General features: G+C 41.7%; 1 protein-coding gene across 1 annotated transcript in view; it reads right to left on the bottom strand.

Moving 5' to 3' along the window:
• The window catches only part of INTS4 (integrator complex subunit 4), a gene marked incomplete at its 5' end in the record, with an annotated part of 38,331 nt that extends 23,832 nt beyond the window's left edge, over window positions 1-14,499 (bottom strand). The window contains 10 exons of the mRNA XM_010283178.1: window positions 39-244; window positions 3,940-4,114; window positions 5,743-5,814; window positions 6,333-6,453; window positions 6,721-6,809; window positions 7,485-7,535; window positions 9,217-9,402; window positions 9,595-9,701; window positions 11,315-11,432; window positions 14,305-14,499. Coding sequence (XP_010281480.1) covers window positions 39-244; window positions 3,940-4,114; window positions 5,743-5,814; window positions 6,333-6,453; window positions 6,721-6,809; window positions 7,485-7,535; window positions 9,217-9,402; window positions 9,595-9,701; window positions 11,315-11,432; window positions 14,305-14,499 — 1,320 coding nt within the window. The remainder of the gene's footprint in view (window positions 1-38; window positions 245-3,939; window positions 4,115-5,742; window positions 5,815-6,332; window positions 6,454-6,720; window positions 6,810-7,484; window positions 7,536-9,216; window positions 9,403-9,594; window positions 9,702-11,314; window positions 11,433-14,304) is intronic.
• Window positions 14,500-14,810: the final 311 nt, after the last annotated feature.

The raw sequence follows: 14,810 nt of genomic DNA, 5'->3' as shown, positions 1-14,810 counted from the left end.
CAGGAATGCAATTTTTTTCCTCCTCAAGAATTTCTTACCTCCAAGACAGCTAACACAGTATCCAGCTGATCTTCCCGCAGTGTGATGTTGTTGGAAATTTTTCTCATTGTGTGTATTGACTGCAATCTCACCTCCTCAATTTCGTCATTGAACATGTCAACCAAAAAATCCAGGCATTTCTCCGCAAAAGAAGGTGAGGACTGAGCCAACATACAAAGCGCTTCAACGGCAGCAATTCGAACCTCTATTAAAAGAGAGGGAGGGACTTGTTAGTGCTGTTTAAAAGGACGTAACTACCCAACAGACAGGCATCATAATACTCAAGGACTAGGCTAAGGGCAGGAGATGCGAAGGAAACCCTGAAGATGATGGAGACCAAGCAAAGACCCATGCCATTAGGGACCTTTTCACAGGTAAGTCTTCAAATCAGAAGCCTCACCTCTAATACAGCGTGCGCGCTGCTGTCGTAAGCATTTGCAGAGGGACTTGCAGCTGAAAAATAGGTCTCCTATCCAGCAATAAATATTACGTATTTCATAGCATGTTTTGCAAGTGTAGCTATAACCCTGGTATCTTAAGAAAACTAATCTATATAATTAAACTCTCCTTGTTTTATTCTTCCTGACATTTTAATTGCTCAGAGCATTCACTGCATTTTTAACTTGCTATGTAGCACTTTATGAATTGCTGAAAAGCCCTAGAATATCGGCATTTCAGCAGTAAACAGAATTAAATTCCTCTGCTTCATGACTTTGGATTCCTCAAAAGAAAGGAAAAAGGTGCTACCTAATTATTAAAAAGTTATTCAGAATTTAAGCAAAAAAGCATCAAAAGGTGTCCAGAGTGCATTCATGCTGTGAAACGTAGCAGGAATTTGAAGAACACCCAAATATAACAAGTTTAAGTGGAGATGAGAGTGTCTTCCCTGCAGCCATCCTCGCTAGCTTCCATAACATTTTTAGGATCCCAGCACATAAATAAGAATTAATCTGATGTCTTGCAAAAGTTATTGTTTTAAGCATACTTTTATTTTTCATTCAAATTAGCTCATCTTGAAAACATTTACTTAAATTTATGTGTAGCTTTTAGGCTTATTGTTCTTAAAGAACATATTTGATTCTTGATGATTCTGATTAAGTAGAAAAATGCAAACACAGCCAAGACCCCTGCTTATTCAGTAATGAAGCTTTTGTCACAGCTACGAGTCTCCGTGGTCATTAAGACCAAGGTATTAGAGAAGAAAAACATTTTGCCAATATTGCTTTCATAAGCTCACACACTAATTTAGATTTAAGTTACAACATGGAATTCACAAAATGAAGCAGTGTTGCAAGCAAGGAAGAAGAGAGCTCAGCAGTATTTAAAAATGCTGCAGTGGAGGAAGAGATTTACATTATTTAAAGATCTGTGTATATTCCACATTTGTCCACGTTATCAGCACCCCCTAATAGCACCGTACTGCCACAAGACCTACGGCACAGCAAACCAGACAATGTGCTTCACAGGTCAACGGACTGAAACAGTGAAAAATTTTTTACTCTTAGTCAGGAAAAAAACCAAAGTTGCCTTTTTAGACTTCAGGGAGAGTTCAGCTATTAGGAAAACAGGCTTTTATTTGCAGGAGTCACGGAACAATACACCAACTTTTACAACACAATCTACAGCAATATTTTTGTTATGATGGTTTTGTACTTTCTAATTTAGCCTCGTCCTTCCAGTAACATCAGAAGCAAATTCAGGAATAACATTCAGAGCTTGGCATTTTCATGGTTCTATGCAAATACCAGCCATTCTCAATAGCTTTAAGAAATACAAATCTTCACTTTACCTACAGGAAAGTTGGGCTAGAAAGGTTAGCACACAGACTTCCCTGAGGCCATCAGCATGGTCAATGCTACAGCCAAACCTAGGAGCTGAAGAATGCCTGTGTTCCAGTTTGACACTCACAACAATTCACCCTGCTTAGAAGAACAGATCAGATATAATCTGCTGGAAGGAGACTATGGTGTCCAAGTCCATCATAGCAAGACCACAAGAGACCAACACAATAGCACTGTGGGACAGGTAAGTGTGATCTTAGAACACAGGTATTACCATTACCAAAACCAATTATCAATAATATTGCTAAAAACGTAAGCAAGACCTCACCTGAAATTTAAGTACCTGAAAACATACAGATCTACTCACCAGTTTTCAAGAATAACACATTCTAGCTGGCCAAGAGGAAAGCTTTTATACCACTGAATGGTTTGCGTTGGAAGGGACCTTAAAGATCATCTAGTTCCAAGCCCCCTGCTTTGAGTGCAGCCCAGGATATGGTTGGCTTTCTACATTGCAGGCGCACGTTGCTGGCTCATGTTGAGCTTCTCATCAACCAACAACCCCAAGTCCTTCCCCTCAGGGTTGCTCTCAATCCATTCTCCACCCAGCCTGTGTTTGTGCTTAGGATTGCCCCGACTGATGTGCAGGACCTTACACTTGGCCTTGTTGAACCTCATGAGGGTCGCATGGGCACACTGCTCAAGCCTGTCAAGGCCCTTCTGGATGGCATCCCTTCCCTCCAGTGTGTTGACTGCACCACACAGCTTAGTGTTGCTGGCAAACTTGCTGAAGGTGCACTCAATCCCACTCTCCATGTTGCCAAAGATGCTAAACAGTGCCGGTCCCGATACCGAACCCTGAGGAACGCCACTCATCACTGGTCTCCACTTGGACATCGAGCCATTGACTGCAACTCTTTTGAGTGCGACCACCTGGCCAGTTCCTTATCCACCAAGCAGTCCATCCAATCAAATCCATCTCTCTCCAATCTAAAGACAGGGATGCCATGTAGGACAATGTCAAATGCTTAGCACAAGTCCAGGTAGGTAATGTCAGTCACTCTTCCCTTATCCACCAACACTGTAACGCCATCGTAAAAGGCCACCATTTATCAGGCACAATTTGCCCTTACACCTCCTTATTTTCCATATGCCTCAGCGTAGTTTCCAGGAAGATCTGCTCCACGATCTTGCTGGGCACAAAGGTGAGACTGACTGACTGACGTTTCCCACATCTTCCTTTTCTCCCTTTTTAAAAATGGGGGTTATCTTTCTCCTTCTCCAGTCAGTGGGAAGTTCACTGGACTGCCACAACAGCAGAGACTAGAAGGAGTCTAGCCTGTTTAGCCCCTTGCAAAATGAAAGGTGTCTATTAATTGATTAGGGAAGCCAGTCCCTGAGAAAAGCAACAACTGTTTAATCTGAAGCCTACCACTATCTAAGAACAAATAGGTATAAATTGGCTAAGGATAAAATTGGGTTGGAAAATAGAAGAAGAAAACTTCTGTTTGTTGTGGCTGTTGGATTCTGAAATATTTTGAAAAATGTGTGGGTTTGTCTCCACTAGTTCTAACCTTTGCTAGGATGGAAGCTGCTGATCATTCATTCTATTTACAGAATGAATGATTACTGGGCTCCGTGGACACAGGTTTCTTGTAATGCCATGTTTTAAACAAGTTCTATAAAATTCGATTTTCCTTCCTGCAGAGAAAACACCAATTTCAAACAGCAGCAGCTGATGTTGCCAATTTAGAGCCACATGAAACTGTTAAATTTAAGTCAGTTAAAAAAAATAAACCCAGTGGGTTTCTGAATAACATAAGCAACCACTTCTTACCAGATATTTTATGAAAACTTTACCATTTATAGAAAGCTATTTGTTTTTGGCTACTCAATGGGACTTTTCTATCCAAAATTCTATGCAACACTCTAGCATCTCTGAAACAACTGCCATATCAGAGGTCACAAAGGAATAAAAACCCCACCACCCTAAAGTCATGATTCATTAAAAAAACCCAAACACAATAGTCAAGCAATCTATTTTGACCAAAAAACCCCAAAGCTTATTAGCCAGCACACATATCCTCCTTCAATCATTCCATAGTAAATTAACACTTACCATACATCTCATCTTCCAGGCCATGAACAAAGGCCCCACAAGCTCCTGATTCAATCAAGTTTACAGCACCCGTATCGATTTCTTCTTTGGGAGCATCGTCTCCCCATTTTCTGCCACTTGAAAATTCTCCAGAGCTGTAGAGCTCTTTGGCTCGTTCATGTGCAGTGCGCTTCCTCTGTCCAAACAAGTTTTTCAGTTACAACCACAGTAAACTTTAAAGATGACCAAACAAAATATTAAATGGCTTTCTTGGATTTTAAAATAGAAGTAGCTAGAGGCTTAGACATTGACAGACACATGCAAGTGCTAAGAAAAGCAAAAAATACCTTCTCTTCTATGAATATTTCCAATTGCCAGTAACACTTTATACTTTCGATATTGGGAAAGGATAATAACTAATTGATGTATCCTGAGCTTCATCCAAAGCAGCATGGCCAGCAAGGGAGGGGATTCTGCCCCTCTGCCCGGCTCGGGGGAGACCCCCCTGCAGTGCTGCATCCAGCTCTGGAGCCCTCGGCACAGGAGAGACATGGACCTGTTGGAGTGGGGCCAGAGGAGGCCACCAAAATGCTCCGAGGGCTGGAACAGTTCTGCTGTGAGGAGAGGCTGGGAGAGCTGGCGGGGTTCAGCCTGGAGCAGAGAAGGCTCCGGGGAGACCTTCTTGCAGCCTGTCAGGACTTAGAGAGGGCCTACAAAAAAAGCTGGAGAGGGACTTTTTACAAGGGCGTGTAGTGATAGGACAAGGGGTAATGGCTTTAAACTGAAAGAGGGTAGATTTAGACTAGATATAAGGAAGAAAGAAATTCTTCACTATGAGGGTGGTGAGGCACTAGCACAGGCTGCCCAGAGAAGTTGCAGATGCCCCATTCCTTGGAAGTGTTCAAAGCCAGGTTGGATGGGGCTTTGCACAACCAGGTCTAGTGGAAAGTGTTCGAGCCCATGGCAGGGATTTGGAACTAGATGATGTTTAAGGTCCCTCCCAAACCATTCTATGATTCTATCGTTCTAAAATACTTTAATTCTTAGACATCCATTATAGGAACAGCCAAACTGGGTCAGTTAAGTATTCAATAACTGATCAACAAAAAAGAGATGCTATCACTTTGCAGTTCAACTTGTTAAACTGCAATTAAATTCTTTAATGACTATTGATACTTCACAACATTCAGCAATTCGTAAAATGTGATATTCTTTCAGCATGCTTGCTAGTCCATCTCCTTTCCCCCTGCACTGTAAAAAAAGCTGTGCAGCACTTTCTTTAATGGACTTTACAAAGCACCTCACAAAAACTAGCAGCTCTAGCTTCATCATTCTTTCATAAACAGAAAAACTGAATGTTATACCTCGAGCAAGTTGCTTAAGGAAGGAATTTTACTGAAGTTTTGCTCATAGGGCTCAGGAGTCCCAGCCTCTAGCTACTCATGTCTCTTGAAACATGTGTAGGTCTACCAGTCAGATCTTGCAGGATGTTTCCATAAGCTTGCTCCTATAACTAGGATGCAGTCTTTCCGTACACAATAAATAAAGCTTTTAGCCAAAAGACTGTCAGAACACCACAAACGTTTACCTCTCATCTGCGAAACCTGAATAGCCTAGAGCTGTTTATTACATTCTCGGATAACGAAATCTAAAACTAGCAATTGCTTCATTGACTTTAATCTAAAAGAAAACTTGTCATCATCAATTAACTCTCAGCAGCCCTAAGGCAAAGACATGGTAAACAAACACACTCAACACTAACATACCTGTTGTGCAATTTTAGTACACTACACACAGTAAAAACAAACCCAAACATTTACATACCCTCAGATCGGACATAAGCTTCTTGTCAAGGGTCTGCTCTAAGAAATGGGAGCTAACTTGTTGCATGGAACCATAAAGAAAATAAGGGGGGGGGGGGGGCGGGGGATCAAACAGAAGAAACAAGATTATTCTAAATTACACCATATAATTTCCTGACTTATCCCAACATGGAATCCAACCTTATCCACTCATTCTAATAGCTTTACACAACGCCTGACACTACCATATGTCAGAGTCTAAATAAGTTTACTTAAGACAGTCAGAACATCTTATTTTCCCACTGAGGTTCATATGGTCTTTCTTGAGTTCAGCTGATTTACATGTCCTGTGCTGAAGAAGCAGAGGGAGAGGATTATGACAAGTATGTGCTTTTTTCTTGGATACTCAATCCTCTACTCTCAAGGAAAGAATTGCTGCAGAGTTCAGCTGAGAAACTTTCAGGTCTCCTCAACCTCCCTCATTTCTTTCTTCCCAGAATTTTGCTAGAAATTTACCTATACAGTTTTTAAACATCCTCCCATTTCTTTTCAAATATACATGAAAAGTAAAGTAACATAAGATGAATTATTTTCAGATAGAGAATAACTTACCAATAACTTAGCAGCTTGTACTCTAACAACCCAGGAACCATCGCTAACCATATGACAAATTTTTCCAAATGCATCATCAACCAAGCGAATTTCTTCGTTAGAAGAAGGAATCGGGACGATGCTAACATAGAGAAACACCAATGAGTATGTCAATCCTATGCCATGCTGGATGGCATCAAGCAAGAAATAACTCTGTGGAATTCCTACGGATGTGCAAAAAATATCAAGAACCACAACTTAATCCGGAGCAGTGCATGTTTATCGGGTATCGGCAATTTGTGCACATCAGTTTTCTAACAGCTACTCCTGAGACGCACCGGCACAAAACTCTCGTGATTAGGGTGGTTACTGTGCCAATCATTTTAGTCAGTTTGCATACACCACATACCTTTCAGGATAAAGTTGACTAAGGACCCAAATTAGCTGAACTGCAGCACTGCGCACTTGCTCATAATCATCTGCCAACAGCTTGCAGGCCTGAAAGAAGATTCACAGTCCAATATACCTGAAACATCTCCATCTGAGCTGTCATTCACTTTCCACACTGCAGTTAGTAACCTTACCATGAATCAGTTAGGACAGATTATAAAATTCAGTCTTCCATTCCACTCCCTAGTATAAAATTCAGTCTTCCATTCCACTCTCTAGTATTTCCACATTTCATTAGGTAGACTAGTCCTAATAAAGTCCGTCAGGCACATGCTGAAGAACTCCAGAATTGCCTGTACTATGCTGGAAGCACAAAATGTGAATCTGTACTAGGACTACCTTGATACAGGCTTCAGCTACGCAACCTTCCTGACATAACAAACATGGGCTTAATGTGTACTCTCCAATGAACAAGTCTTTAAGACTTCGAGATTGCCAGATGACAGTAATGACTGCATAATGCCTTGCCCTTCCTATGATTATGTCCCTCAATAAAGTGTATTCCAATCAAAGCATAGGCTTTAGCGCATTTAGGCACAACAAGACACAAAACATATTTTTATTTCCACTGCCATAGGACAATAAGGAACACAGGCAACCTAAGTGCAAAATACTCCACCTCTATTCAATGCCCTCCTCCTGTCAAAGCATATTGTCACAGAATCTAAAAAGCAAGATATGCAAACAAGTACAAAATAAATACAAATTAATACAAGGTTTTACCTGACTGTAAATAGCCTGCTGTAATTTCAATCCTCTTTCATGAAGCTGCAGCTACAGAAAAAACAAAAAAAAAACCACAAGAAAGTTTAACTATAGGTTTAAGTGACACAGACTAAGTTTTCACTGCTGTTTTTTCTGCTTTGAGTAAACTTAGTTGCTTGTATTTCTTGATTGCTGCTGTAATTAAAATATTTCATTATCTTGGCCATAGGTATTTTAAGTAATAATCTTGACTTCAGTATAATTTTTTTTAAATTTCACAGCCATTCATACTTTAATTGATTAGGAAAATACGATTTATATAAATACATAGTCTGCCCATTCTCCAAACCTTCAAACAATTGTTTAATGTTAGCCATATTCAACTAAAATTACAACAGACATAGGTATCTTCAAAATAATTAGTTTACTACCACTCCTGAAATACAGACCCAAAAGTAGCATTGCCAATGAGTTTTCATTCCCTGTAAACCTATTCAATTACCAAACCAGAGGAATGGCAAAAACTGTCCTAATAAACATTGCTTCTATCTGGAATAAAGCAGTATCATGAATTTGACTTCTAAACACAGGGATAATAACTGGTTGAATGCTATCAAGAAGAAAGGAAACAGTTGCTTTTCTATATCCACTTCTTCAATAGTAAAGCATGCCAGTGCCAAAATTCAAGGAAAACCAAACCAAAACAAATACAACAAAGACCCACACACAGTAGCAAGGAAAACTGTGATCAAGAACCCTAGAAGTAGTGACCGTGAGTTCATTCGGGGTGTTTCCATGCTTCAAACTACAGACAGACAGTTGACTTTGTGTTCTAATTATAAATTCAAGGTCATAAATCTTGCTAAGGATTTGCTTGAGTGGCATTGTAAAAGTCACTCAAATGACTTTAAAAAAATTGTACCAACAAAAATCAGAATGGAATGAAAATGAAGGATGAGGGCAACCTCCAGCAGAGGGAGATCCCTGACAGATTCAAGTGCAATCTGATCTCCTCAAATGCATCCTGCTTCTTTGCAGTTTAACATCATTAACTCAAATACCCTTGTTCACACCATTGTGTCAGATGGGACACTGTTACAAACTGTAAGGGTAATTAGAGAAACTTCTATATACCCACATACAACTCACATTAAGCAGAATTCTCAAGTGCGTGGTTTTTGCCTGCATTTCTGCAAAGCTAAAAACCTCTGAAGGGTCACAACACTCCAGCCCACATGAAAACCAGTAAATCTCAGAAACAGTTAGAGTGTGCTAATGAACATGGGCATGGGGCAAAACATAAATGTTGTTTAAAAACAACCAAAACTCCTTCTGGTTTTATCACAGGTTTCCTGTCATAAGCAGCTATCTATATTTTGGAGTACTAGTAGCTTATTGTTATTGCGGAAACCAATGCTGAATTGAGAAATACAGATTCCTCACTAAAAGTAAGAGTCTACATACACTCAATTTAAAAAAAAAAAAAAAAAATCAAATTGAATAGCTTCTTCAGCTGTAGCTGAAACAGAAATTGTTATGAATCACTAAAATGCCCTTTGAGATCTCACATTACTCTCATATTTCAAGACCTAGCTTATTTTTCCACGTAATTTTGATACGTTAAATGGACTTAGTAACTAAGTTAATTAAATACTGTCTAATTCAAACATCTTTGGATCAGTTTGCAACCCCTTACCAGCTTCCTTATATAACCCCAAACAAGTTATTCCACTCTACCAGCAATCCTTACCATGGCTTTTATAGCTGCTGTCCTAACACGAGGGTCCTGGTCATTAAAATGATCTCCTATTATCTTCTGGACATCTTTGGCAGCCTGGCTTTCAGCTTCTTTTGCAACACCTTTTTCCACTGGTCCAAGACAGCCGATTAACTGAAGACACTTATTTCTTACACCATGGGAAGAATCCGTCAGATGCTGTGGCACGGAAGAGAAGAATGGATGTAGCTGGATTCTTATTGTTCTTTCACTCCTTCAAAACAACTAATCATTCTAAGATTCTTAGCAGTTAAAAAATGTTAGCATCGTAACAGTTTGTTGAGAAAAATGAAAATAATTTAAACACTGACTACGTAGTTTTTTTCTCCTGCCCCTGGGAGGCCTCTTTACCTTGCAGGCTACCTCTACCAGTCTCATTCTGACAGACGGATTCTCTGTGAGTTTTGTGCCAATCACCAACAGGGTGTCCAACAGTTGAGCAAGGACTTGGTGAGACTCTGCAAAACAAAACAGTGACAGGCTACATACCTCTTTACTGAACTCCTCACTAGCTACAGAGTCGCTGTAGGTGATGTAGACTCCTCCAGGTTTGAAGGTCCTCCTGAAGCCTTCTCCTTTCAGAGGGCAAAACCAGCCCAGTTCCCTCAGTTTCTCCTTGCACAACATGTACTCCAGCCCCCAATCACCTCAGTGGCCATCTACAGAAGTTGCTCAACCTTACCAGCACTCATCTGGTACTGGGGAGCTCAAAACTGGATGCGGTATTCCAGATGTGGCCTAACCAGTTCTGAGTAAAAGCGAATGATCTCATCCCTTGATCTGTTGGCTACACTCCTGTTGGTACAGCCTGGTATGCAGTGAGCCTTCACTGCTCACTCGCACCTACCCTATTGTGCACCTGGACCACTGCAACATTCTTACCTCTAAATTGGACAGATAAGGGTTTGACAGATTGATCATTAGATGGATAAGGTATTAGCTGGACGGCCATGCCCAATGAGTTGGTCAACAGCTCAGTGTCCGAGTGGAAACCCGGAGCAAGCGGTGTGCCTCAAGGGTGTGTACTGGAACCAATACTGTTTAATATCTTCATCAATGACATAGACAGTGGGATTAAGGGCACCCTCAGCAAGTTGGCAGACAACACCAAGCTGAGTGGTGCAGTTGACACACCTGAGGGACAGGATGCCATCCAGAGGGACCTGGACAACCTCAAGGAATGAGCCCTTGGGAATCTCATGAGGTTCAACAAGGCCAAGGGCAGGGTCCTGCACCTGGGTCAGAGCAAGCCCCAGTATCAGCACAGGCTGGGGGGTGAAGGGATGGAGAGCAGCCCCATGGAGAAGGACTTGGGGGTCCTGGTGGTGGGTGAATAGTTGGACATGAGCCGGCAACGTGCGCTCGCAGCCCAGAAGGTCAACCATCTCCTGGGCTGCACCCAAAGCAGCGTGGCCAGCAGGGCGAGGGAGGGGATTCTGCCCCTCTGCCCCGCTCTGGAGAGACCCCCCTGCAGTGCTGCGTCCAGCTCTGGAGCCCTCAGCACAGGAGAGACATGGACCTGTTGGAGCAGGGCCAGAGGAGGCCACCAAAATGCTCCAAGGGCTGGAACAGCTCTGCTGTGAGGAGAGGCTGGGAGAGCTGGGGGGGTTCAGCCTGGAGAAGAGAAGGCTTCGATGGGACCTTCTTGGACAACCTATACTTTCCTGTCTAATTACAAAGACAATGCTAATCAACTAAGGCCTTCTTGTACTAGCTCTGATGAGCTGGCCCACAGCATGATAAGGAAAATACTCCAAAGAAGATTCCACTTTAAGCAAGACTGTCCTCTAAAACAGAGCACCTCAGAAGCAACAGCTCTCATGTGGCAATGCAAAAGCAAACTTTATACTCCCTTAAAACAAAGGTATATGGCAGGCAAGTCTGAGGAACATTTTTCTCCTCCTCAGAACATGGTATTGTCTGTCACCATTCACAAAAGCAGAAAATAAATACTGAGCGACAATTCCCACATATACACTTCAGATGTAAGGGCGCTGACACTGTCCTCAATGCTTAAAAGACAATGTGATTCTGCCTTGACCTCAAGCACCACCTGAAAAGCAAGACTTACTCTCATTTTGAAGCGTGTTAATGGCGTCGTCCATAATGCAGTCTGGGGAAAATCCTGCAGTCTTTGATAACAAGCCCAACAAGGAAGCAATCTTTAATCTTACAGAGGCATCGTTCTCCTGGAAGAAAACAGCAGACACCCTCATTCATTTTCCAGTGTGAGGAGCATAAGACACTACACGCTGGCAGGACCCATATACAATTCAGCACAAAGGTCTGAATTTTACTGTTAGGCTACCTCCTCCTCCATATGTCCACAGCATACCCCACAGAAAATTAACCATACTAGAAAGTTTATGTGGCAGCTTCCAGTACATTTCAAAATGATTCTTGTACTCATAATTACACAAAATTACATTCATATTGTTTGAAAAGTTACAGTTTAAATAAACCAAGTTTTCAAGAAGCCGGAAAATTCAATGTCAATAATGTTAATATCTTTGCAAGTTTTTAACAAACAAATGGGAGAATTTTAGAAGATGAACTGAGACTGATGGTCTCTTGATCTTTGCTAAGCAGCAAGGTTATGTAGGATACAGAAAACAACTGTTTCTCTTAACAGCGGGGAGCAATCCTGCCAGTCTTTTTCAAAAGAAACCCAACATAGCAATGTAAAAAAGAAAACAATAGAAGCATATGTTCGCAGCATACATCTGCTCATTTAAGCAACAGCAAAACCTGCCACAGGTGAAAATTATAGTAATGGGCTTCACAAACTAGTATTAAATTTAAATTAATTTCAAAAGTTCATGCATTTCACAGAGTTATTATTTTGAGTCTTATACAGACTCATGCACAGAAGACTTGTGGTCATAACTGGAAGCTCTCTCTTTCACTGTATTGCCAAAGATATCCAATACCAGCTAGAAAGACAAGAAGTCTGGATTTCATACTTAGGTCTTACCAAACAATTGTGCAACGTTGAACACAGAGGTGCAGAAATATTACAATTATAAATATTACACCTTTCAACAGGTGCAGAAATTTTACAGTTACAACTTTTACATCTGTCAACAGTGTTTAGGAGAGACTTCAGCGTCACACATACCCCCTAAGTGACAAATATGATACCCGTGGGAGTAATTTCTTCAGTTGAGCTGAGAAGCATTTTCTCTTTTCAGGGTCAAAATTACATGCTTGAACAATGGTTGCGGTCACTGGACTACTTACATCAGTGGTAAAATGCGGATTTGCACAGTATTGTGGTGTTTACACATTGGTTGTACTCTCCGTTACTCACATTCTTTTAATAAAAGGACAATCCTCTCCATGAATACAGAAGTCGTCAATGATTTTGAAAAGGACACTTATAAAGGCACTTTTAATAGCCTTACAAATAATGTCTGCAATGTTACTGTCGAGTTATGAGTAGCATCCCATCCCAGAGGGCATTTTCTCCCTCCTTCTAATGGTTTGTCAGCAGGAAATTAAAGAAACTTTTAGTTTACAGGTCTGATTGCCATATCCACAACCAAAACACCAGGAAGTGAAGGTGCCTCTGACCTTCAATCCTCCAAGCTGACCACCCTCAGGAGTCAGGAACAGACTTTCAGGATCACCTCACGCATCTGTTTGAGGACACATCATCACTGATGGCAACACCAGCTTACAGCATCCTGTCACCCTGGCTTTCCCCCCAACACTGCAACATGCCCCCTGCTCAGCTGTGTTGATTCAACTGTTGGCAGGGCAATGGGAACTATGGGTGAAAACTGGAGAGAAAAGAAAAAGCCAGATTATATTTCTGATCCATTTCAGAGGCCATCAGGACTGTTTGGGAACTGCCCTATCATAATATAAAGGGACGAAGGAGCAGAAGGCTGCAGCACCACCTTAAATGAAACAATGGCACTACAAACAAATAAATTGTTACAGAACTTCCACCGCAGTTACAGCTTCCAGGCTTAGGTTCTGAAAGATCAGTTTAAGTGCAAGTTTTATGGCGATACTAAAAAACCGGTTCTTCAGAAAATTTTGTCCTTAAGTAAGATAATGTCAGCTACAGGACTGCAATGTTTTTTAAAAGCTAGTTTCTATAACAGGTTGTGCACTGAAACTGTGACCTCATCCATAGATTTAAGAGTCTCTCTTCCAAAATAGGCTACAACACAAACTTAAAACACAAATAACCTGCGCTATTTGATCAGGAACCACAGTTTTCTTCACAGAAGAAATAGGTTAGGTTCTCCAAGTTGCACACTCCTTTGAGTGGGGACTAGTCCAAGGACTAAAACAAGTATCCTTCCAAAAAAAAAGCAAAACAGTCTCAACATACAAGCCAAAGCAGGTAAAGTGCAGAAATAGATAAAATGCAGCTTAGAGTTTTAGTGTTCAAAGAAAAGTTCAATGAAAAATAGACTCAACTGCAAAAAGACAGACAGAATAGCACAAGGACATTTAGGAGAAATGTTTCAGCCTACAGTACAGCTTTGTCAGATGCAACAAAGTTTTGCTTTATCAAGTGAAGAATGAATATCTGGATACTACAAAGCATATATTACTTCTGTTATTTATTTGTTGTTTAGCAGTTAAGAGGTTTTTTGTTGAGTTTTTCAGAAGTGCCATTTTAAAGTGCTTTGCCCACAGCATAAGCAATAGCTAAACTTCTCCACTACTAGAGGAAATTAGGAGCAAGGTAAGAGATGAAGTTAAGGTAGCTCTGGGCAGCCAGGTTCCCTGGAAAACTTGTCACATCTTTGTCCCTCATTAAGTTAATTTAAGATTAATCATGCAGGCCACCTGCACGAATAACATAGTCACATCCCTGTCACAGGCTCCTGAAACTGTCAGCAAAGGGACCAAGTAACATGATCAGGAGTCGCTCGGGTAAAGGACCACAGTCACTCTCCTCACACAGGGCTTCCAACAGCCCACACTGTTGGCAACTGAGGTAGGACCAGGAGACTGTGACTCTCTGTTCCACACTCAATCCCAAGAAAACAAGACCAGAAGGAGAATTCTGGAAGTATCGTTGGCTCACAGCTTCACTACCTTGTAATAATGCTCCAGCAGGATCCTGACAACCCCTTCCACGCTCTCCACTTCCACAGGCTTCCTGGCAAACTGCAGCAGGTACTGCAAGGCGTCTGCAGGTGAGGTGGCTTTGCACAGGTCGACATGGAGTGCCGCTGACTTGCTGGGCTTGGTCAGCCGCAGCTTCTTTGCGGACAGGTCCTCATGCTGCTGCTGTGGGCAGAAAAATAGTTCAGAAATGCAGAGCAAATCCTGACCCACTCCTTTTCAGAACGAACACTGTCTCAGCACCAAGCCCGAGGAAGCTCTTCTGCCCCACAGTAGTCACTGGCCTCTCCCTTATCTATCTTTGGAAGGAACGCATCCTCAGCCCCCTGCGGCTGCTCCTATCCCGCCCAAGTAGCCCCTATCCCCAGGAAACACTGCCTCTCCCCACCACAGCCTGAAGCAAATCCCACCCCTTCCAATCTCAGACAACCACCCCACGGAAAACATGGCTCCTCCCATGTCCACCAGCCCAGAGC

Source organism: Phaethon lepturus, unplaced genomic scaffold (assembly GCF_000687285.1).
Source record: "Phaethon lepturus isolate BGI_N335 unplaced genomic scaffold, ASM68728v1 scaffold4903, whole genome shotgun sequence".
In the NCBI taxonomy this organism is placed as follows: domain Eukaryota; kingdom Metazoa; phylum Chordata; class Aves; order Phaethontiformes; family Phaethontidae; genus Phaethon; species Phaethon lepturus.
This window is presented reverse-complemented; position numbering and strand designations above follow the sequence as displayed.